Genomic DNA, 21,566 nt, shown 5'->3' on the forward strand with positions numbered 1-21,566 from the left:
ACATTAAAGTAGCAATACAAAAATTTAGAGTGTAAGTGACATCGTCGATATATATTCTGCGGGTTATGAACAAGGACTATTCAATTATAATCAAATCTTTCTAGTCATAATATCCCCAACATATGTTTACAAGAAAAATATACATAATTGCCCCCACGGTATAATGGTAATGTGCCACCTCCATTACTAATCCAAGACCCGTCGAATTGTATATTTTCACTCCATTGCTAATCCATCTTGGATTTGCAATGTTTTTGTTAAGGATAGTGAAGTTTCAATGACAACAATGATAAATACAAACATTGAACAACAATAATCAAGTCTTATCTCACTATGTGTAGTCAGCTAAATACAAATATTGAAAAAAGACATAATATATAGATGTTACTCGCAAACAATCTTGTTGTTGATATTCGAGTGCTTTTCTATGGAAATTTTTATGTAGTGACACTCGAGTGTTTCTTTTGAAGGTGAGAATCTTCATGTCTCTTAAGGTACATTCCTTCTCATTCCCTTGAAGGTGAAATACTCCCTTTCTCTCTTCTTGGTACGTTTCCAGGAAGAATGCATTCCATTTGTGTAGTTGTTCTTTCTGATATAGTGTCGGCCCTCATCATCGGCTTCTTCTTCGTCCTCTAGCTTGCATTTGTATCGACAGACATTACTTAGGGCTCATCAAATTGGAAGAGAACTGATCAATTGACTATTGTTAACACATTGTAGTTCAAATGAACGACCCAAGAGGTTACAGAACTTCAATCACCAAGCAAAGCAATCTTACCATCAGATGCTAGAATTTTCATATAACCGAACAAAGCGAGCGGAGAAAGAGAGATTCGGAACACAATTGTTTTCGTCTCAGCGAAAAAAGAAGAATAATTCGAACACAAACACTATTGTTTTCAGAAGAAACATCTGACCATTTCTTAGTCCAAATTTCATAACCAAACACTATCCTTCACTTATCCACACTTTTCCAGGATTGAACCTATCGACAACATACAAGATACCATTGTTTTTTCCGCACCCGGGCGAGCCCCCAACTATCCAACAAAAACATACAAAATTTCGACTGGAAACAGAGTCGGTCCGGTTGCAATTGAGCTTCAAAGAGAATTTGTTGCTCAATGCCATTCCATGGTTTGGCGCCGTTATGCAGACAGCTTATGTGTGCTCTCTAGATCCTCCTATGTTCGGTCTGATGCTCGTTGCATCCAACCGATAGCTTTTTCTGGGAGCAGGGCTGGTAACCTTCCGAAATGAAAAATGTGTTAGTGACTCAGTTCGATGTTTTCGTCGTATGAAAGTTCATGCTAGACTTGTCAAAACCATAAAACTCTTATGTCAAACAAAATAGGATCTTACATTTCCAGTGTGATGGATAAGGCTCGCGAGAAGCTCATCGTTTACGAATACTTGCAAAGTAGGCATCTGCCTCATAGACCCAGGAAATTTGTCCATTGTCGAAGACATTCCACTTATTCTACAGGTAGTAAGGTGACACTTTACGAATTATCGTAATTCTTGCAATAGAATCTCATGCGAAGAAAGTGATCAAAGAAGAGGGAGAAGAGGCAACTTACCTATCATTGATGATCGAGATGTTATTTTTCACGTAACGAAATATATTAACGTTCTCCTCTAACTGCAATGTCAAGAATGTACACATTTAGTAACCGTTAATTATGACCCTCGAGAGTTTGCATTTTAACAACTTTAAGCATATGATAAAGAATAGACAATAAACAAATAAGAACCACAGAGAACTAAAGTTTCTCGGTCGATATCCTTTGGCAAACCTGTAGATTATTCGACTAATTAGCTAGTTACCAAGGGATTAAACCATAAAATCTCAAAAATCAACACCATCTTGATATAACACTATGATTTAAGTATCTTAATTAAATGCTTAATTAGGTTCCAATCGATCTAGGAGCATCTCTAAGGAAAGTACTCGTTACGATCAGGAATAGGATTGGACTAATATATTCCACCATCTAATCATTCTCGTGCTAATTAAAGAAACATAATGAACGAATCAATTTCGAGCTAAACCTCCTCAAAGATTAATGAGCAGGGAATTTCAAATTTTTATGATAACATAAAAAAAGGGAGTTTACATGTATTTCTCGTCATATTAGTTCGACCATTCAAAATCTAGTTATGAAAACAAAATGTGACTCGAAGACTCAAATCATAGAAAAGCAACAATTACAAAAGGATAAGAAAACTTACTGTGCCTCTGTTAATATTTTTTGCAATTTCGTCCATAACTTTATCGTTTTCATCCAAAATACGCTCTAAAGAGGGAGCTGTAAGACAACGAAGAAACATATAATGATAAACTAAAACAAGTGAGACAACATCGAGCACTAGTTAAGAAAAAAAGTGAAACGAGAATCAAAATAAAGGAACATCTTTTTTCCTTTCTTACGATACTTAAAGTGTTTAAAGTGTGCATCTTCCGAGGGCATATTAAGTTGTAGTGAATTTATGTTTGATATATAGGGACTTCTATGCATGCATTCTCATAATCTGGATGTTGCAGGTCGGGTAATATGTCTAACTTAGAATGATTAATATTACTAGAAATTCAAAAAAAACTCCAATACAAAATTAGCATCATTAACACAAAAATAAGCACCCTATAGTATCAAAAGCAGAAACAAGCAAATCCGATACAAGGTTGAAACTATTGGCGCAAGTATATCCACAAGCTATTTAGACTAAATAAGAAAGAGTTAAAAGCGACAAGGCTTAGCATGTTGTGGAAAAATTTCAAGATATGATCCAAGTGTCCCAAAACTAACCTCCGGATGGTACACTATCCTGGATCTTCATACGATTCCCTGAAAGCGATCTAGGAGCCCTGGAAATATTGGCTGCTGAGGGAGAGCCACCCATCTTATCCTAAAACAGTAGAACACTGATGACAATCATAAATTGTCAAAGGAACCAACAAGCTATAACTAATTTTAGGAATGCAAACAAGCTTATAAGCTTAATCATGAAACCACTATCGAGATAAAGTTGAGGGATTCAGTTGCTATAATTCTCTCCTAATGTTTGTACAAGTTTATGAATAAAAACATTTTACCTAAGGCATAACACATTACATTTCGATGCATGCAAATAAGTGGGATAGGGAAAGTAGCCGATTGGGTATTATCTAAATCACATTGGATTAAAAATATGCCACTAAACTTGTTTCGATACCTGATTTGGATGATAAACACGTACATGTTGTACACAAACATAAACAAGACCCAAACCTGATTATTAAGCATAATTTGGTACCCGAACCTGACTTAAATAGGTCGGGTATGCATGAATACCAGATTATCATGTATCCATTGGCATCCCTAGGTGGGCAGTGAATGAGCCTTGTGTTTTATTAAAAGCTGACAAGAAACTCGTTAGCATTTAACTCAATTCCTATGACCAATATATGCAAACTGGCACACAAGAGCATAGATTACTGGAAAAAAAATATCAGATGAAAACAACATGTAGAAGAGTTACGTGCACATCTTTTGTCTTTCTTGCTGCATGATATTCTCTCGTCTTCTGTCTTTTTCCATTTTCCTTGTGCTGCAAAAGAGATCAATGTGTTGATGGAGAGATAAAATAGATAAAAGGATGCCTAATGATCTTTTAGCACTAATAACAATGACTTGTCTTTGATCGTATGGTCTCTAAGTTGATAGCTCCAGGATTGAGGATTCATCCATCAACACAAGCCAGAGGAAAGTGCATTCAACTTTATTTTATCGTTGTATTAAAGAAGATAATTACTTGAAGTCAGGCTCTCACCATTCTCTAACAAGCATCAAGTGATTTACTACCCAACTATTTTGAGCAAATTTGTTTCCCTTTGTTTTGACTGGACATTAAATGGAAGGACAACTGATTGCTCGTTCGGTAAGGTGTAAGAGCTTGAATTAAAAAACTGAGCCCATCTGATCCACTTCAAGTTATTAAAAGAAGTCACAAACCAATTCATACTTGCGCCTCTGATAATATAGTAGATGGTTGTGCATCCAGGATATTTAATGGGGTATAGTCACCACTGAGTTGGAGCAAACAACTAAGTTAATAAAAGGTGTATCACCAATCTTTTTACTAGGAATTTGAAATCACCCGATACAAAGTTACCGTAAGCATGAAGACATGCATCCAATTATGTCTCCACACCCCATCCCCTACCAAAACCATATTCATTCATGAGTTTTTGACAAATAAAGACTAGATATATTACTTCATTGTTTTGTAAGCGAATCACTAGATTCTCATGAATAAAAAACTCCAGCCACAAAGTAACACAAGAGCTGGACATATATGCACCAAGTTATGAGTTTCTCGTGTTCATCGTTATCTGTGTTTGAGTTTCACCATATTTATGGAAGGCAAATGAACTAGGACATTAGACATTTATTGTTGTTCATAAATAAATTTTGTTGCTGAAAAAGATGATTGAACTAACAATCTATATCGTACATTGACTTATCGTATTTAGTAGATTCTCTATAGAACACACTCGTAAATCTAAAATTATGTGAAAAGTCATAAAAGAAAAGAAAGAACAATAAGACCTTGTTTGGTTCATACAAACTTTTTCAGATTCTCATTTCAGTGAAACAAAAAGTATGAAAAACTGAAATCTCTTTCCAATTTCACTTTACTGAAAACTTGATAGATTGTTTGTTATACTAAAGTAAAAAAAAAACAATTTTCACAGGAATAAAGATTATGAGAATTTGTTTGGTTGGCCAGTTTTCATAACCAGTCTGCAGTGAACTAGTACATAGGTATTTGATAACATCTAATTTCCATAAACAATTGGGAAGGGAAAATTGCAATAGAACTCCTAATTGCGGATGATCTATAGCAGTGCACCCCTGCCTCAGTGTTGGCAGACAACTCGAACTTCCAACCAATTTTCTCTACCCTCGATAAGGACAAGAAATGTGCTCAGCGGCTTCACCTCCAGCACTGCCATACTCCTCAACGTCCAACAGAATCTACCACATCACTGAGGCGCTACTAAGCAAATGTTGGAGTTTTGTTTGAAAACAAAAAAAGAAAACATTAACGACGAAGCTTGGCCGAGTCCTTATTTGAGATCAAGCAGATTTAATGAATACACTTACTGTTATAAGAACAGAGATAACACGTGGTTGTTCTTCGTAGAAGAAGGAAGAATAGGAAGGGAGAAGGAATTTTAATGGACAAAATGAATAGCTAATATGGGATTGGTTTCATTATGAAATCTGCCACTGCCTTTTCAATTTTCCAAAAAAAAAAAGTGAAAACAACTATTTTTCGCGTTTCAGCTTTCCAAAATCTCTAAATTTTAAGATCATATTGAAAAAGAAAAATATCCAACCAAACACTTTCTTAGATATTCATTTCTACTTTTATGAAAATGAAAACATGAAAAAGGATAAAGATCATCCGACCAAACATGGTATCCTAACTATATGCTTCACTTCTTAAAGGATTGGGTTTTGAGTCGGTAATAAACCAAGAGAGGCAGATTGGTCATGAATTGCATATTGCTTTATTTCTATAGTTGACAAATAAATATAAGTTGAAGTACTGTAAGAATGACAAGCTACAAGTTTTTTTCTAATGGAAAAAAGATTGATCATTATGTTCGTGAGCAGATGCCATTGCCCAACTTGCTAAGTCCAGTATAAGTTAAGGCGACAAGTGTAGAGGACTCTGGGATTAGAGATATCCTCTCAAAGGAATTATATTTCAACATAACAAAAATATGTGTCATGTGTGGAATGGTAGAAAAGGGCGAAGCCAAGCATGCTGCTGGATCAGAAGTTGAGCATAAGTCAGTCTGGTATAGAGTGCGATCAGCATCACTATTTTAGTTGCATGTTGTCCGAGATAATAATTGAATAAGAGAATACGAAATCACTGGGGAAAAGCTCAAAAGGAAAAGGCCACTTTATGAATTCAAGGTAGCTAATGATATGGATACAAGATAGAAAACATAAATGAAACCCAGAGTTTTACATAAAAGTCATCATTGTGAACAAGGAACTTACTGTGATCCATTGGCACCTCAACGCGACATCCCTTATAGTCTTCTTAGGCAACATAAAAGATATCATTGTGTACTTTCGTATTCCCACGAGATGAGAATATCTGTCTTTCACAAACACAAATTAATATCGAAACATAAACAAACAACAAAAACAATCAAGACCATTTATGATAGTCATAACACATAAGCTAAAACTAAAACATGATAAACAGCAAAAACAAACAACAATTAAGAGAATTCTGAGAGATCGCATGCAACATAACATGTGAAGAATCCTGGCACGATGAAAGATCAAGAGAAAGTAGGTTGGAAAAAAAAATTGACTGAGGAACCAACATAATATTGATATCAGTACATACTTGATAAGGCCTATGTGCAAAATTTCAATTTCTTCTTGTAACCAGTATGCAGGCGACCCTGACACATGTGTAAACCCAGGCACTGGTTCACGAAGCATGGATCCTGCAGAGTACTGAACTGAAGTCGTTGCATCCACATGATTGATCAGGCCTGAGCCCATAGAATTAAACATGCCAACCATGCTGTTGTTCCCACCCAAACTGCAGAATTCATCAGGATTCATGCCACTCGAGCTATTTCTTGCGCCTGACTGGAAAGAAACCATGAGAGGATGATGGAAAGATGAAGGCAGGTTGGCTTGGTAGGAACCCATGTTAGAATCAGCTGCCATCTCTACCAGCTGAACTCCAAAGGCAATAAAAACCTTTCACACTTTACACTTTTATCATAGCATACTCCATCCACACTACACAACTCAAAAAAGTCTCAAGTTACTCTTCATTGCTTTCTGAACAATCTCTGAAATCTAGCTTAAAGTGGAGCAAAGTTCCAAACTGGAGGAGCTCAACTATGGTTGATCAGAGTGGAATGGCCCATAGACCCAACGATAAAGTTTATTTCCTGCAGAAGAACAATACCAAGACTCAGTTAACTTCAATCAAAGATGACAACTTTTTTTTATGATCCAAGAGTTTCAGATCAATCAAACATTCTTCGTTATATCAGAAGACAAGAAGCCCGAGAGGGAAGAACAACCCATTTTCAATTTTTTTTACGTGAGTTAAAACCCTAGCCTTGACCAACCAGATACCAATGACGACAATCACCTGCCTTTGGCATCCTCCTCCTCCTTCAAAGGGAAACGGGGGCTCCGCACGAGAGCGGAAGCGTAGCGAGATTCCAGCTTTCGTTCTTTCACCGCACCGCCGCTGCTTTTCCCTTCCACAATGGAAAGCAAAGCAAAAGGCGCTTCCTTCCCAAGCACAGCGGTCGGCAAGAACGGATTCTTGGAGCTTGAAAGCTCAGATATGAATCCCGCAGACGGAATAAGATGCCGATACCGCCTCCTCGCACGGCCACCGCCCTTTTTCCCCTCCGACCCTTTCTCCTCGATTCCCTTAATCGCTGTCAACCAACAAAAGGAATTCCCACTCGCCTGCTCCCCCAATGTCGATCGCCCCCTCCTTTCCTACTCGAAAGATTGGACTTTGGGCAGCCAGCAAGTTGGGGGTTAGTGCCCGTCCCGTTCCACTTCCGCCTCCCCCTCGACTAGTTTAGTTGGCGACGAGTCCCTCCCTCAAACAATCGCCCCTAGAACCGACCTTAATCACGCGACTGCCATTTCGCGGCAAAGATTCTCGCGGCCGATGGGGACGGCGGGCCGTTGGATGGCGCATTCTCGCCACGCGTTGGTCGTCCAACGTCGACACGCGGATCCGACAATGGCGGCGATGGGGATGGCATCTTCCTGCGGCACATCATTAGCTGGAGAGTTTAAAATTGCGGCGTCAACTCTCATGCTGGCCTTCGATCAAGATTCCAAACGGAGGTTGTTCGATCGTTTCTTCCAAGAACACTGGAACTTGGCTAGCAGCTCGCGTCGTGATCTTGCCTAGATCGCGTCCCCCTCAACGTGGACTTCTGAGAGTGTCGATCAATATTCACAAGATCTACACGAATAGACAAGTGTTTAAATTGTTGCTATATTTAGTCGATATGAATATTATTAGAAATTAAATTTTAAAATGAAAAAAATATATATAAATCAGACATTCTAAAATAAATTTAGTATTCGAATTAAATAAACTTGAACATTAACGAATTTACTTTGTTAATATACATAAACAAGAATTTATACTAATTTATGTAAATTTAATTATAAAATATTTTTTATAAAGTAATATTAAATGATTTATAATATATTCAAAATAAAAAACATTTATAAATTTCTTATATTAGATAAAGATTAAATCTATTCAATAAGTAAAAAAAATAAATTTGAACACAAAAAAATTCGACTTGGTTCGATTCACTTACACCTCTATGCATAATATTAATTTGCTATTATTGATAAGATTAGTGTATGAAGTTTGGGTGATTGTAGAGGCAATAAAGTCATGACAATCATGAAGTCACATACCATAAAAAAAGACAAAATAAAAAAAGAGAAAAAGAAAAAAAAATGTGACCAAGCAAGAAATGGACCCATACCAAAAGGCAAGGCTGACTATATCATATTAAGATTCAAAAGAATCCAAAACTCCAAAGCTTTTAGGTTGAAAAAGGCAACTTTGAATCTTTCACTTAACAATGTGATTAAAGGAGGAGTAAATGTTAAGAGATGGTTGGTCCTTTTATTTGTATATATAACAATAAATAAATTCATAATTGAGATTTTTAAATGTTAATAAATAAATTTATTTATGAATTCTAAACTTTTTAATGAAAATGCCAATATGCACTTTGGGATAAATTTTAACAACCTTTTTTTTTTTTTAATAATGATACATTACATAAAAAATGTAGTATTAAATTCAACATGACACACTCTATACAGTGAGTCCCATATCCATGCAGTGGAGCCCACATCTATGCAGTTGAGTATGTTCATGTTAAATTTCATACTACATTTTTATTTTTTTTTCATTCCACCTCTAATAAGATTTATGTATGTTATTTAAAAAAATGACCCTCATAGTCTTGATATTATCAAAATGCCCTCAAAACTCTCGAGGGACCGTCTAGAAAATAAAAACTTATAAACCTCAGGGTGGCAAATGAAATTTCCCCCTAAGCTTTAGACTTGTTCCTAATTCCCTGCCTGAATCATTGAGTTTTGCACAGACCTGTTTCTTTAGACTCCAAGAACTCAAACCTAATTTGTCTGTTCATCAAGCAACACGAGCAAAGTGCACAACAATGAGGACAAGAAATTAAAGGGCGAAGAAAGAAAGAAAGAAAAGTTAGTAGTACAGTAGGAGAAAAAGGAATGGACGGTGACCAAGCATGAGGAAAGAAAAGGAGGGACAGTGACAAATTGCAGCAGAGCACCAAGACAAAAGCTAAGTTGCAGGAGGAGGAGGAGGAGGAGGAGGAGGAGGAGCTCAAGTGGAGTTGGGTGGCCACAAGCAATGGAGGAGCCACAGCTGCTGACTCACCTTCCATGGATCTTGTTGCCTAGCAGAAGCCAATATAGCCATGTCCACGTTTCCTTAAATGAAGTCTGCACAGATCTTCCAAAAGCTCTCTTTCAATGCACTCAGCACCCACCACCCACCCACCCACCCCAAATTAAAAACCTCTCCTAGGCTCCACCATGATCCGGTACCAGAAAGGAATCCATAGATTCCTGCAAAAGTTGTGCAAAAAGGCAGGACTGAATCCACTGTTTGACTCATGATGTGTGTGTGTGTGTGTGTGTGATTCAGCTGAGAAATGCACTGGTGGTGGACACCTCAATGACCACAAGGAATGAAGGAAGAATAAAGCTAGAGAGAGCTACCAGTCGAAAAGTGACACAAGGCACTAAGACTCAAAGGAAGGAGATTACCTGCTGGTTTAAAGAGACAGATGAATGAATAGCTCTGAGGCAGGAAAGCTCTCTGTGTCACTGCAACATAATGAGAAAGGCCTAGTGTGCTCTCCTCAGCATCACCAAAAGCATATGCAAGTTGGGATGGCAGCAGCAGGATCTTATTGAACCTAGGTATACCATTAAAAGGATCACTAATTGAAGATGTTCACAATTCTTCTACAATCAAATTCTAGTTAACAATCATAAAACGAATCAAAACATGCATTTTTTTTTTTTTTTGCAAAATTGAAGTCTGTTTCAATAGCCTTACACTTTGCAGATTGTCTAAAGAGTTAAGAAACAAACTTAGCAGAATGACATCTTGAGCCATGTATTCAACAGTTGAGAATGTGAATACCACTCAATAGCAACTGAGGAAATAAGGTTTCCATTTATACACACGATTGAGAACTTCTGTCTTGGTTCAGTAACAATGACATCCACAATTATGGTGAAAAAGGAAAAAAAGAAGGAAGAAACCAATCAACTAATCTTCGAAATTACGTTCTTTATTACTTTTCCACCTGCATGGATGTTTACACTCGAGCTAAAATAAGGCTCATCTACAAATTGCAGTAGAAAAAGCTGCATCTGAGTAGGGTCATATTTGATTCTCGATGCTGCCTTCACAGAATTTCCATGAACCATCTTCATGTCTTCTTAGGATATAGAGAACTTTGTAAGAGCTGGGCATGTATTAGTAGAAAAGAGTAATCAGTTCTCAATTACTCTACATATCTAACTTATATGCAAAATATAACTTGACAAAATAAAAGAAAATTGGAGAGACAAATGGACCAAAAACGATGAGAGCATCATTCAATAAAAGGGAATAGTAAATTAAACTGTGAAAAAGAGCACAAAACATCAACAAGAAAAATTATTGAAAAACAACCCCAAAGTTTAATTTTTCAAAAGGTTTCATTAATGTCAAAATGTCCCCTAACATTTATATATCGATATCAAAATTTCCTCTCTGAGATCCAATTGCTGATTTTGCCATTTAAAATTACCATTCAAATCGATCAGTTGTTAACGAGAGAAAACATTTAGACAACAAAATGAAAATAACTTGGGAGCATTAGACAATAATGAAGCCTCAGGGGCATTTTGAAGTTTACCCTATCAATGAAGATGTGTCGGTTGAAATAAAGCACTAAGAAGGTTTGCGTAATTGTTATGTGCCTCCACAGGTTTAAAATAAAAATCGTGACGTTCTAGCAATGACACTTTGTGGTGCGAAGATTTCATAATTAAAAACATAATGGGTAAATAACATAGAGTGATCTACTAAAGCCTAAGTACACTTGGATACCTACATTGAGTTTCACTTAGATAGGAGATCCCTTGGAACTTGAGCAGGCAATGAGGGCCTCAATCATGTCCCAGAACAAGTTATCGTTTATTACTGCAAACCTTCTCAGTTTAAACATTGCACAAGGTAAAGGACTAGGTTTAAGAAGATTCCATGAGAAACCCAATTTCACTCAAAATACCAAAGCATTTAAGAGTGAGGAGCCCATGTTATTTAACAATACCTAAGAGGCCTCACCTAACCATGCGAGACCAACAGGAGGAGTTTATCTCTTATTCCCTCAAACTTATATTTTCCAGGTCAGGCTACTTTCTCTTCAACGTTTTTTGTTTAGTTGAACCCCTTCCCACATCCGAGTTCTAGTTGTGTTGGTTAATGTGAACCCAATGGAACCAAAATAGACGTTGTATGTGCAGTATTGAAAACCAAAGGAGATAAAATCTATTATCAAGCCATTAATCAAAAATATTAACAACAAAGCCTTAATGTAGCATAGATACAAATGTTGAGATGGCTATAAAAAATTAATAAAATAAAATTACAAAAACACGTATATGCAAGCATACTATCCTAGCTCTTACAGCCAGAGGACCCTTTAAGAGTGATCATATGAAATTTCAGATATGGCAATTTAAACATAAACACATTAAGTAAGCAAGGTCTAGTAGTTTAGGTGCATAAATCATCGACATAGTACACATTTAAATTAAACACAAATCTAATTGTTGATTTTGATTTCACATTTTTAATTCCATTGGAAGGTAATATATAACAGATATTAGGTTATACTGGTTTCAGGAGGAACCTGTAATAACTTGGTGTTTTGGCCTCAGTGCCATCAATAAGCTCAGCAGCTTCCTCAAGCAAAGCCTCAATCTCGGCCGTCTCGCTATCAATTTCATCTGATAAGATCTCAGCACGCACAATAGAAGTTTGTAATAAGACAAACCTCCAAAAACAGGATCTGACTTTTGCGGATGAGGCTAAATCTTGCCACTATCATGTATCCAAAGAAGATAAATGATGTTAAGATATCAAGGGGAAATAATGATAACAATCTGAACATGTACTTCAAATTTTACCTTCATGAGCATGGTTCCAGAAAGAATACTGGGAAGCAACTGAATTTGATGCTCAGGGCCTAAAGCCTCAGCCTTTATATATTGCCATTGTTTCACCAGTGCTTCTGCTTCCTTGATTGGCATTTCCTGCTTATTTATTGCAACAGAAGCTGAAACAGGGGACGAAACATCTTGCCTTGGCCATGTCTGTTGCAAACTTCCAAAATTAATTTTATTCTGAAAGTTTTCGCTGAACATTACCAAGAACTTCCACATTTGACTCGTTATACCCAGGTCTATAGAGCCAGGTTTGCAATATTTAATAGCAGCAGCTTCACTAACAATGCGAGGTTGATATGATTTCGTTCTATGCAGAATTCTAGAATGAGTAAATTGCAAAGCAAACAGCTTAAATGAACCAAGTAATATACATCCAAAAAGAGTCATATAGGCAATCCTTCCAACTGCATCTCCTTTCATAAACCAGCTTTCCCAGAATCTTTTACGATCCGACTCAAGATTTTTCAGCTGAGATTGCAAGGAAGCAGTACCAGCTGTGCCACCTTCTGTCTTTTGCATCTGCAAGTTAACTGGTGCAAGTTGCTTGACAGCTTCACCCAGATGGTTCGTTGAACTAACATGCAAGGCTTGTCCGCGAGAAGCTCCACGCTCAGGTAAAAGATCAAACGATGAGACAGATTGGATGGTGGAAGCAAGTGCTTTCTTAGCTATTTGCTGATTGCCGCTGATAAGAATTCGCTTCGGGCTCCCAAAGAAGTTGGTCTATGTTGTACACTTAAAACTTAGATATTTGTGCAAACACCTTAGACTATATTACATCAGTCCACTCCAAAGACTTACCAAAGAAGGGGAGCAATCTCGTGTATCTGGAAAGAGACAAAGAACTTCGTCCTTCAACCAATTTTCCTGGTAAATTTCAGTAGTTCGTCTGGCATAAGACAATTTCAACCTTAATGAAAGTTCTCTGACCAGTAACTAATATGCTTATACACAACAGTTCATGAGAGTTATCCCAAATAACATCTACCATTTCCCTCATAAAATTCAGCTAAATTTATAGTGCTTAAAATGCTAACATGACCTTGACCTGAAGAGGTCCAGTTTTACATTATGCAGAAAATTCAAGAATCAGCAATAATCATCTGCATGTGCTTTTCACTTTTACTACAATAATATTTAAGAGACTAAAGCTTTCATAATTCCATGAAGTTACAAGTGGTTATTCGAAACTTGAGCAATAAATCCTAGAATCAAACAATGCAATTAAGACTACAAAATTAAACCTTTTATCAGTAACAATTAAATTGAAGATACACATATCCAGCCCATTAACCAAATAAATTCAATAGATGTATCATTGGACCAACTTAGATGCTTGCTTTTAGCAATTATCATAGATGCAAATTATTCTGAAAGTATTACTATATTTTAGGTAGCAATTGGCACACAACTCGAACATCAAAAACTACTTTAATTACCAAAGTAGCCAAGAAATTTAGCTTGACAGTGATCTTTAGCTCAATAAAGATAGAAAGTAACAGATTAACACATACCAACGCTTGATTGAGAGAACCCGTGTCCTTGTTCTTGTCCATTACGCTTGCACTTGACAGTGAATTCTGTGTGGTAGAACTTCTAATAGCTAAAAGTTGGTTAAGCTTTTCAATAGCCTCCATCTTCCCATGCTGAAGACAAAGTAACTCATAAATAAACATATAAATGAGAAATGACAGAGGTTTAACCCAAAATAAAATACCTGCCCAAGAAGAAATGAACAAAAAGCTTCCTCAAACTTCAAGTCTGTTGCTCCTTCTGATGCAATTAAACACTCGCATATGTTTTTTGCTCTAGTGATCTGCATAAATATAAGCATGAAATTTGGATTACATATAGCATAAAAAAGTAATAAACCATTGTCACCAGCAAAAGGATAATACCATCTCAGTATTTCTGGTTGAGAACCCAAGAGCAATATGAGCGATCATGGCCAAATAAAAACAGCCGAAATCAATTATTACTTTTTGACTCTGAGACTCGATTGATTTTTTGTTCTTGCGAATAACAGCCAAAGTATCCCAAGAAAGCAAGTCTACTATTTCAAGTGTCATTAACTTATTCATAGCCTGACTTAAGAAACATGGCCAATCTTGAACTCTACAGGAAGGTTCAACATCCAGACCCTGTCTAACTAATTCTTGCAATGCAGCTAATGCTCCACGCCTACGCTCAGCACTCTCAGGAGAATGTGGCAAACTCAAAAGCTCCAATGTGCAAGCAGGCGCGAGGTCCTCTAAGGATTCTTCAATCTGAGAATGCTCCAACAAAAACAATCATTTCATGCAGAACTCATCAAGTAAATCATTAAGAAGGATAATTACCTGTGATAATAACGGTACTGTATGCAAAGAGATGCTACTCCTTAATAGATACTGAGCACGTGCAAGTGCTTCAAAACCTTCAGAAATCTTGTTTTTTTCAAAACAAACCTTGGCAATTGAACACTGTCAAAGAGGCACAAAACAATCAAACACAATAAAACAATCGTACAAAAATAATTGAATTTATCTACTGGCTAATGCATTACTTCTGCTAAAGCCATCGAGAAAAGCAAATCATGGCTGTATGCCTTCGCATTAGGAAGTTTCAGAGCTGCTTGGCCAATTTCCAAAACCAGCTTTTCTTCTCCTACCTACATCAGATTACAAATTACCTGTCAAATTTATCAAAAGAAAGCAATGCAAAGTAGGCAAGATTACAGTAGAATTTCATCTCCGGCTTTGACATAGTGAAAAAATTGGTATGTGCTTAATTGATAACAGTGCATATTTATGAAGCTGCAGATAGAAGTTGGAGATGCCAACTATACCAATTGGGAAGAACAGTTTGAATGCCCATAGTATATGCTGATCCGGTGAGGTCAATCCTACTGTCACACCTCAATAGCATCAGAGTATGTCAATTTTGATGGGATTTCCATGAAGTGGGATTGTCTCAATTTCTATGAATTTTTATCAACTGATGTGTTTGATTGGATGATTGACATGGAACTTGGTTTACTTTTGAAGCATCTATAATGGCCCTTTTTGTAAATAGTTAAAGGGTCTATCTGTAAAAATACAAATCAAATGGGCAAATGTAAATCAATCACAAGATAACATATATATGTAGATCACTAGGGAAACAACCCATAAACAATTGCCAATGACATGGAATCAACTCCCATTCCTAGGATCTCCCATGCATGATCTTGTTGTCTTCTCCACCAGTTGTCTACGCTGCACAATGAACCTTGACGCACCTGGATCTTCCCTTCTCATCTTCACCATGCATGCTATTGTACACACACATTCAGTTCATTGGCTTCATCTCGTAGCAAATCTTTACAAGTTTCTGCATGACAAACACACACATCATCTTCGTCACATTTCCTCTTCCCTTGTTGCAGCTACTTCTTAGCACCATGCCACTGTCAGTTTGGCAGTCATTTACACAGTCTTCCTTCACTGTAGATAGAGAGGAGATTGATTGGGTTTTGAAATCAGAGACTTGTTGCTCACTGTTGTTTCTTAGTAGTGCCCTAGTTTCTCCTCCACTGCAGAAAATATCAGTGTCCTTCTACATATACAAATTGTCTACTGCACCCTCATAGCGATTCCACCAATTTTCCTACTTCTGCCGTAAATTCTTGTCCACACAATTCTTCTTCTGTGAGAACTAATGTCATCTGCTTCTGCGTCTCTCTACAGGCACAAAATTCAGTAAATTGCAGATTCTTCAATTCATCTTTTGTTAGCTTTCTCTTATCATCTCAGCTTCCTCCAAGAATAATATCTGGGTCCTCAAATTGAAGATTTTAGATATCTTTGTTTTTGCTTCTGGGTAGATCCAGAAACCTCAAACTTGATTCTTTAGCCGATTTGGTCATCTTCCTCCTTCAGAAGCCTAAGGGCCCATAATCATCAACAAGGAAATCTCACAACTTAGCAATATGATGTACTCTAACCAAAATTTTCATGGTGGCCTTCTTAGTAAGCCCTCCAGCATACTGGTTGAGGAGTAAAACCCTTTTGTTCAGAGGCATGTATATGGGGCAAAAACTTGAGATCTATATTCAAGAACCTCTGAGCATGTTTGGTAATACTTCCCTTTCCTCTAGCCTTGCACCAAAATCTTGTCCAACCAATATCACTCTAGCAGATGGTTCACACACATCCGCAGAAGGCATTGCTTAAGTCACTCACACAACCACTCCCACTTTTATCTTTATCAATGTTCTACATATCTAACTTTTCTCCGAATTTGCCATCTATACGCAAACTTAATAGGTCCAATCTCAAAGAGCAGTGAAGCCACACAAGGTAGTCAAGATTGCGTTAGAGACTTCAGATTTTACAGTCCAAACTAACCTAAATGATCTAGATCATAAGTAGGAATTGAATTGGATTCAGATCTTAAGAACATATAGTTCAATCTCATGCTTATCATTCCTAAATAAGATCTGGATCCCAAAAACCCCAACCAGATAGATGTATATACATTCAGTATGCTTATAATTTTTCCTGTCATATAATTTGAAATGTATTTTTCAATTATACAAGATTCTTTTACCTTTCAAGTAGATTTTAATTATTGACATTATCATCCTTCTTATCACTATCACTCATCTTATTAAGTTATTATTTGCAATATAAAAATGGAACATTATGAAATTATATTGTATTTTTCATATATCTACTATCTGAATAATATTTTAAATGTTCATATTAATACTATATATTAGTTAATACATATGATGAATATATCAAATATAATTCTGAAATATTTTATTAAAATTATAGAATCTTACATTCTTACACTCTGATGCTACAATCTAAACCCATGGACCTCTTAATGTTCTTGGGTAGTATCTCAATCCTCACAACCTTGAGGTCAAAATCTAAATTAAACTCCACCAATGTCCTTACCAATTCTACTTGTCACAATCTAAATCCAACTCCAGATAGTTAACAAATATCTATTTGTGGACAATTGGAGAAAGTAGTTCTACTAACAGAAGTTCTTGGAGCATTATCTAATCTAGATCTAATTGATCAAACTACGAAAGGAAGCTCCAAGAACCAATATTCTCATTTGATGCATGATACATATTTCACCACTAGTAAATAATAATTTTAATTTGACTTTAATTATCATAGGCTTATATTTGGAAGTAAGCTAAATGCAAGAAGATTACAATTAAAACTCATTAGTTGATCTGCAGTGCGAGCTTAAGGGTTTAAAGCATGTCAAATGTTGGCACGACACGATACAATAATTGTACCATTCTGCCATAGATCTAAATTCAATTACAAAATGATACTTTAGAGATTATTTTGAGAAATTAGTCATGTTTTCCAATATTTAGAATCTACCAAATAGAACAAAGCAAAATGCATCAAAGTCACTTATCTTATTGGTTATCACATGCTATAATTATAATTGGAAATTATAAACAAATGATGTCTGTTTTTATTTCAAAGTTTTTATAAGTTTCTTATGGTATGAAAACATATAAATGGTATAGACATTGTCTAGGATATCACATTATTGAAGATTTATTTTAACCTAAGCAGGTGAGAAAGGGACTGTTGTGCAGGAATAAGAGTGATTCTAGCAACTGAACATGGATAACAATCTCAGTTGTGAAGCCTACAATGAAACAGGAGCAAGACACCTTCCATTCTTCTTGCAACATGATACACATGAAAACTTCCTACAAGACTTTTTGGATGTTGACAATGTCTGGCGAGCTAAAGATGTTCCAAATGGTTCATTTAGTTGTAACAAATAATTAAAATCCAAATATCTTTCTGGTGCTACACCAAAGCATTACTTCAAGTTCATATAGAACATGATTAAACTAACTAACTGATGATAAATTTAATAAAGCAATTAATACTTAAGAGCATTTGCATGTCAAGTTAATAAATGATCCACAATCGCATATGGTTAATGGTTACTAAAAACCAAACTTCCAACACAATTATTTATCGTATGGAAGAACTCTAGATTACCTCTTGTAATAGGCATAGAGCAGCAGGCAACCAACACCAAGGAATTCGAAGAGAAGATTTTGGAGGAACTTTTTCTTTAATATCTCCAGCATATTCAGGTTCAAATAGAAGTTTATCCCTAATATCCATCAAGAGCTCCTACACATATATATTGAACTTTCATACTACCACAATGTTCTCATTCAAGCTTCTATATTGCGAAAACTATTCAAAAACACCATTATACACCTGTCAAGAAACAACTATGTCAGTTGTATAGCCATCCTCAATTGCTGAATTCTTCAATTCCATTACCGCTTTAACAATCTCATCCTTTTCAGCTTTCACTGCAACACCTAGAAGCTGCAAATTTGTTGATGATATTTATTAGAACTATACCAAAGCCCATAGAGTGCATAAACAAAATCAAAATAGTCAATTATTGCATATTGGTTGAATCGATAGGTTCAATCAGGCAATAAATTGTTGCTTTTCTTTTTGTTACTCTGATAGTAGCTATTTCAGCTTCAGCCATGCAAACTTCAGATATCCTTTTTATTTCTCATCAAATGAATGGTATCTTCTTCTGGAAACTCTATCTATTCTTTGCATGACATTGGGGCTATTGCTCAAACAAGCATGAAACTTATGCTTGCATATTCGCCCATTGGTCAAATTGTAATTATTGGAATAATTGTTGGAAACACAAATGATGGATATACAAGCATGATAACTTATATGTTGTTGGTCGAACTGATAGGCTCAAACAGGCAATATCAGAACTCGCCAGTAAAACATTTAATTGTAAAAAAAAACAAGTGAAAAGATGTAAAATAAAAGAACAAGCAGAAATCACTCTCATAAACCTACAGATGCTCTTTCTCAATCCCACACATCTCCCCAACATACACAGTCCGTCTACGTTGGTGCTTCTTTGAAGCAGGCAAACTATGGATCCTACTGTATAAAGACAATTAAGTGCTAATCAAAAGATATACCTCTTTTTCGAAATCCCTCATCTCTTTCACATTTTCTATCTCTCTCACAAACAAATAATTCATATCAACCAACTTCTTCAATAGACCTTATATAGACAGATATATTTGTTTCCAATCAAAGCATAACTTCGTATACCCCATGTTCATTTTGATGGGTTTTGGAAGATCATAAGCCAATAAAAGATCACAACCAACATCTCAGGAGAAAATTATTTTGGAATCAACTCAGCTGATCCTGCTTGGGATTGGCTATTCATAATGCTTTAGTAGAATCACTCTTCAGTTGAAGTCCTGAACCAAAGAGTTCTACTACCACTAGCTAAATAGACAACGAAATTGTAGCATTAGGCAACCACAGACACATAGAATGCTTAAAAATGACACTCCTGCAATTGCACAATGTCTATCTATCTTCCAGATTTTCCAGGAAATCGACTGGTACTTACTCCTGCCAAGAATAACATTGCTGTAAAACAAGAGGCATTCGCTCTTAGCATGGGAACCTAACAAACCAAATACAAGACCCGCCCAGATTAAATTATATAAAATGCATAGTGGTGACAACTGATGAACCAAAACAAACGAACAAGATCAATGACCTAAACCAAACGAAGAGATAATAAGGAGTAACGAACACGATAACAAAAATTAAGTTGATGTCTCACCTGAAAGCAAGTCACAGGAATCTCTACCCCGTCTCGAACTTTCCCATTGTTTACGTTCGGCGTATCGAGAATCTTCATCTTACCCTGTCCAGCGACCTCCATCCGGCTGGGAAGCGACTTGGTCTCTGGAGTTGAGTCCCGGTGGAGCCTTCTTTCTCCAAGATAGGCGGCGCCGGAAAAAGCCAAGAGCCCCCTTCTCTCAGCAGGATGTAGACAGCTCCGCCATTGGACCGGTAAGCCGAGCACCGCAGGAGACAATGCCATCGCAAGCACATAGATCTAAGAAACCACCTCCATGGAAGGCAACCGATCTGCGGAAGATGGCTACACCGTCATGGAACTCAGAGATCGAGGTTACGAAATAGGGTTTCGCGGAGCTCCATCCATGGGAAATGGGACGAAAGAGATCGGAAGCAAATAGGTCAAAGTCGAGTTGGCAATGGGCTCCTTTTTAAATTAAAAAAAAAGAAAAAGAAAAAGAAAAAGGAGGAAAACAAAAAAAGTATCTGCTTAACTACTTTAAGGTCACTTTTACGATTTTATCCTTCCAAAGTCTAAGAATTACATATTCCACTGCCTTGTTTCTTTTTTATTTTTTTGTTTTCATTTATTGTTTTGCAAATTTCAAATACAGTGGGGTAATTAAGATTAATCACTAATAATTAAATTATTTAATCCAAATGTACATAATAGATCGTAGCCATGACAAATTTAAAGCAGTATGCTGTCATATGAGTCACATGATAATAAAAATGATTAGTCCATTATATTTTTAAAACATACAAATAAAAATGATTAGTCCATGGTTAAGATTTTGTAAAAACACATTTATAAGAAGATTAAGGAATTATAAACCTTGTATAAAAGTCACAGGTTGGTTAAGATTTTGTAGAAACACATTTACAAGAAGATTACGGAATTATAAACCTGGTACAAAAGTCACGGATGAAATTATTGATAGAGGGATGATCGAATTTGAATTTTAATAATAGTAAAGATTTTAAATTAAGTTTAAAAATTAATTAATAAGCTGAATTTAATATGCATGTAGCACAGGAAAATTTTAATCGCAACTAGGCAAAGGAAACTCTGATCTAGAAAATTGAGCATGGAAAGGAAGACCATGATTTGAAAGATTGGATAAAGAAATTCTATTTTGAAGAATTAGATAAAGAAGATTTTGATAGATACAAGAAGTTTGATGGAGGACTGGATAAGAAATTTTGATAAATTAGAATACCAGATGGAAAGTCTAAATGGATTTGGAAGACCCAGACATCTAACAATAGAAGTCTTGAGGGCCGAAGATCAAAACTGAATAAAAATCCAACTGGTTTGGAGAACCTAATTGGCAAAAAATAAATTCTCCCAAATAGAGTGAGTGAGGATGCATTCCTGGTAAGAGAAATAGTAGACGTCGATCTAATTTAAGATTTCACTGAAAATTTAAAATCAAGACCAAATCAGTGTACCAAAATTATTTCCTTCTTGTTAATTTTAATTTTATACTAATTTATAATGCAAGAAATGAAGGTATTG

The 21,566-nt window shown here is 36.1% G+C and overlaps 2 protein-coding genes across 3 annotated transcripts; both read right to left on the reverse strand.

The window, feature by feature from the left end:
- Positions 1-842: 842 nt before the first annotated feature.
- LOC141822191 (uncharacterized) lies at positions 843-7,548 on the reverse strand. 2 transcript variants are annotated; one of them, XM_074709625.1, is made up of 9 exons: positions 7,189-7,548; positions 6,421-6,982; positions 6,063-6,162; positions 3,523-3,591; positions 2,811-2,910; positions 2,236-2,312; positions 1,584-1,645; positions 1,366-1,483; positions 843-1,251 (listed from the first exon to the last, which is right to left on the reverse strand). In XM_074709625.1, the coding sequence occupies exons 2-9, from the start codon at positions 6,750-6,752 to the stop codon at positions 1,165-1,167; spliced, it is 945 nt and encodes a 314-aa protein (XP_074565726.1). In that variant the 5' UTR covers positions 6,753-6,982; positions 7,189-7,548; the 3' UTR covers positions 843-1,164. The 2 variants fall into 2 exon arrangements, with proteins under 2 accessions (XP_074565726.1, XP_074565727.1); XM_074709626.1 differs by lacking the exon at positions 7,189-7,548 and adding an exon at positions 7,118-7,159.
- Positions 7,549-10,423: 2,875 nt separating this feature from the next.
- LOC141822387 (plastid division protein CDP1, chloroplastic) lies at positions 10,424-18,733 on the reverse strand. The gene is made up of 11 exons (XM_074709836.1): positions 18,614-18,733; positions 18,386-18,523; positions 14,917-15,021; positions 14,711-14,833; positions 14,270-14,638; positions 14,089-14,187; positions 13,886-14,017; positions 13,173-13,238; positions 12,333-13,094; positions 12,056-12,246; positions 10,424-10,621 (listed from the first exon to the last, which is right to left on the reverse strand). Exons 2-11 carry the CDS (start codon positions 18,512-18,514, stop codon positions 10,537-10,539), a joined length of 2,061 nt encoding a protein of 686 aa, XP_074565937.1. The 5' UTR covers positions 18,515-18,523; positions 18,614-18,733; the 3' UTR covers positions 10,424-10,536.
- Between the last annotated feature and the right edge of the window lie 2,833 nt (positions 18,734-21,566).

Source organism: Curcuma longa, chromosome 2 (assembly GCF_044706935.1).
Source record: "Curcuma longa cultivar G26 ecotype Majalengka, Jawa Barat chromosome 2, ITB_CL_G26_1.1, whole genome shotgun sequence".
Classification (NCBI taxonomy): domain Eukaryota; kingdom Viridiplantae; phylum Streptophyta; class Magnoliopsida; order Zingiberales; family Zingiberaceae; genus Curcuma; species Curcuma longa.

What these genes read in the sequence shown, in the direction of transcription:
- LOC141822191 (XM_074709625.1), bottom strand. Translation starts at nt 6,752, where the DNA reads ATGGCAGCTGATTCTAACATGGGTTCCTACCAAGCCAACCTGCCTTCA. An exon ending in GAAAGACAAAAGATGTGCAC is followed by an intron (nt 2,911 to 3,522) that starts GTAACTCTTCTA and finishes CTACTGTTTTAG; the next exon opens with GATAAGATGGGTGGCTCTCC. An exon ending in TTATCCATCACACTGGAAAT is followed by an intron (nt 1,252 to 1,365) that starts GTAAGATCCTAT and finishes TCATTTCGGAAG; the next exon opens with GTTACCAGCCCTGCTCCCAG.
- LOC141822387 (XM_074709836.1), bottom strand. Translation starts at nt 18,514, where the DNA reads ATGGATATTAGGGATAAACTTCTATTTGAACCTGAATATGCTGGAGAT. An exon ending in CAACCAGAAATACTGAGATG is followed by an intron (nt 14,188 to 14,269) that starts GTATTATCCTTT and finishes ATATTTATGCAG; the next exon opens with ATCACTAGAGCAAAAAACAT. An exon ending in GAGATTGCTCCCCTTCTTTG is followed by an intron (nt 13,095 to 13,172) that starts GTAAGTCTTTGG and finishes TGTACAACATAG; the next exon opens with ACCAACTTCTTTGGGAGCCC.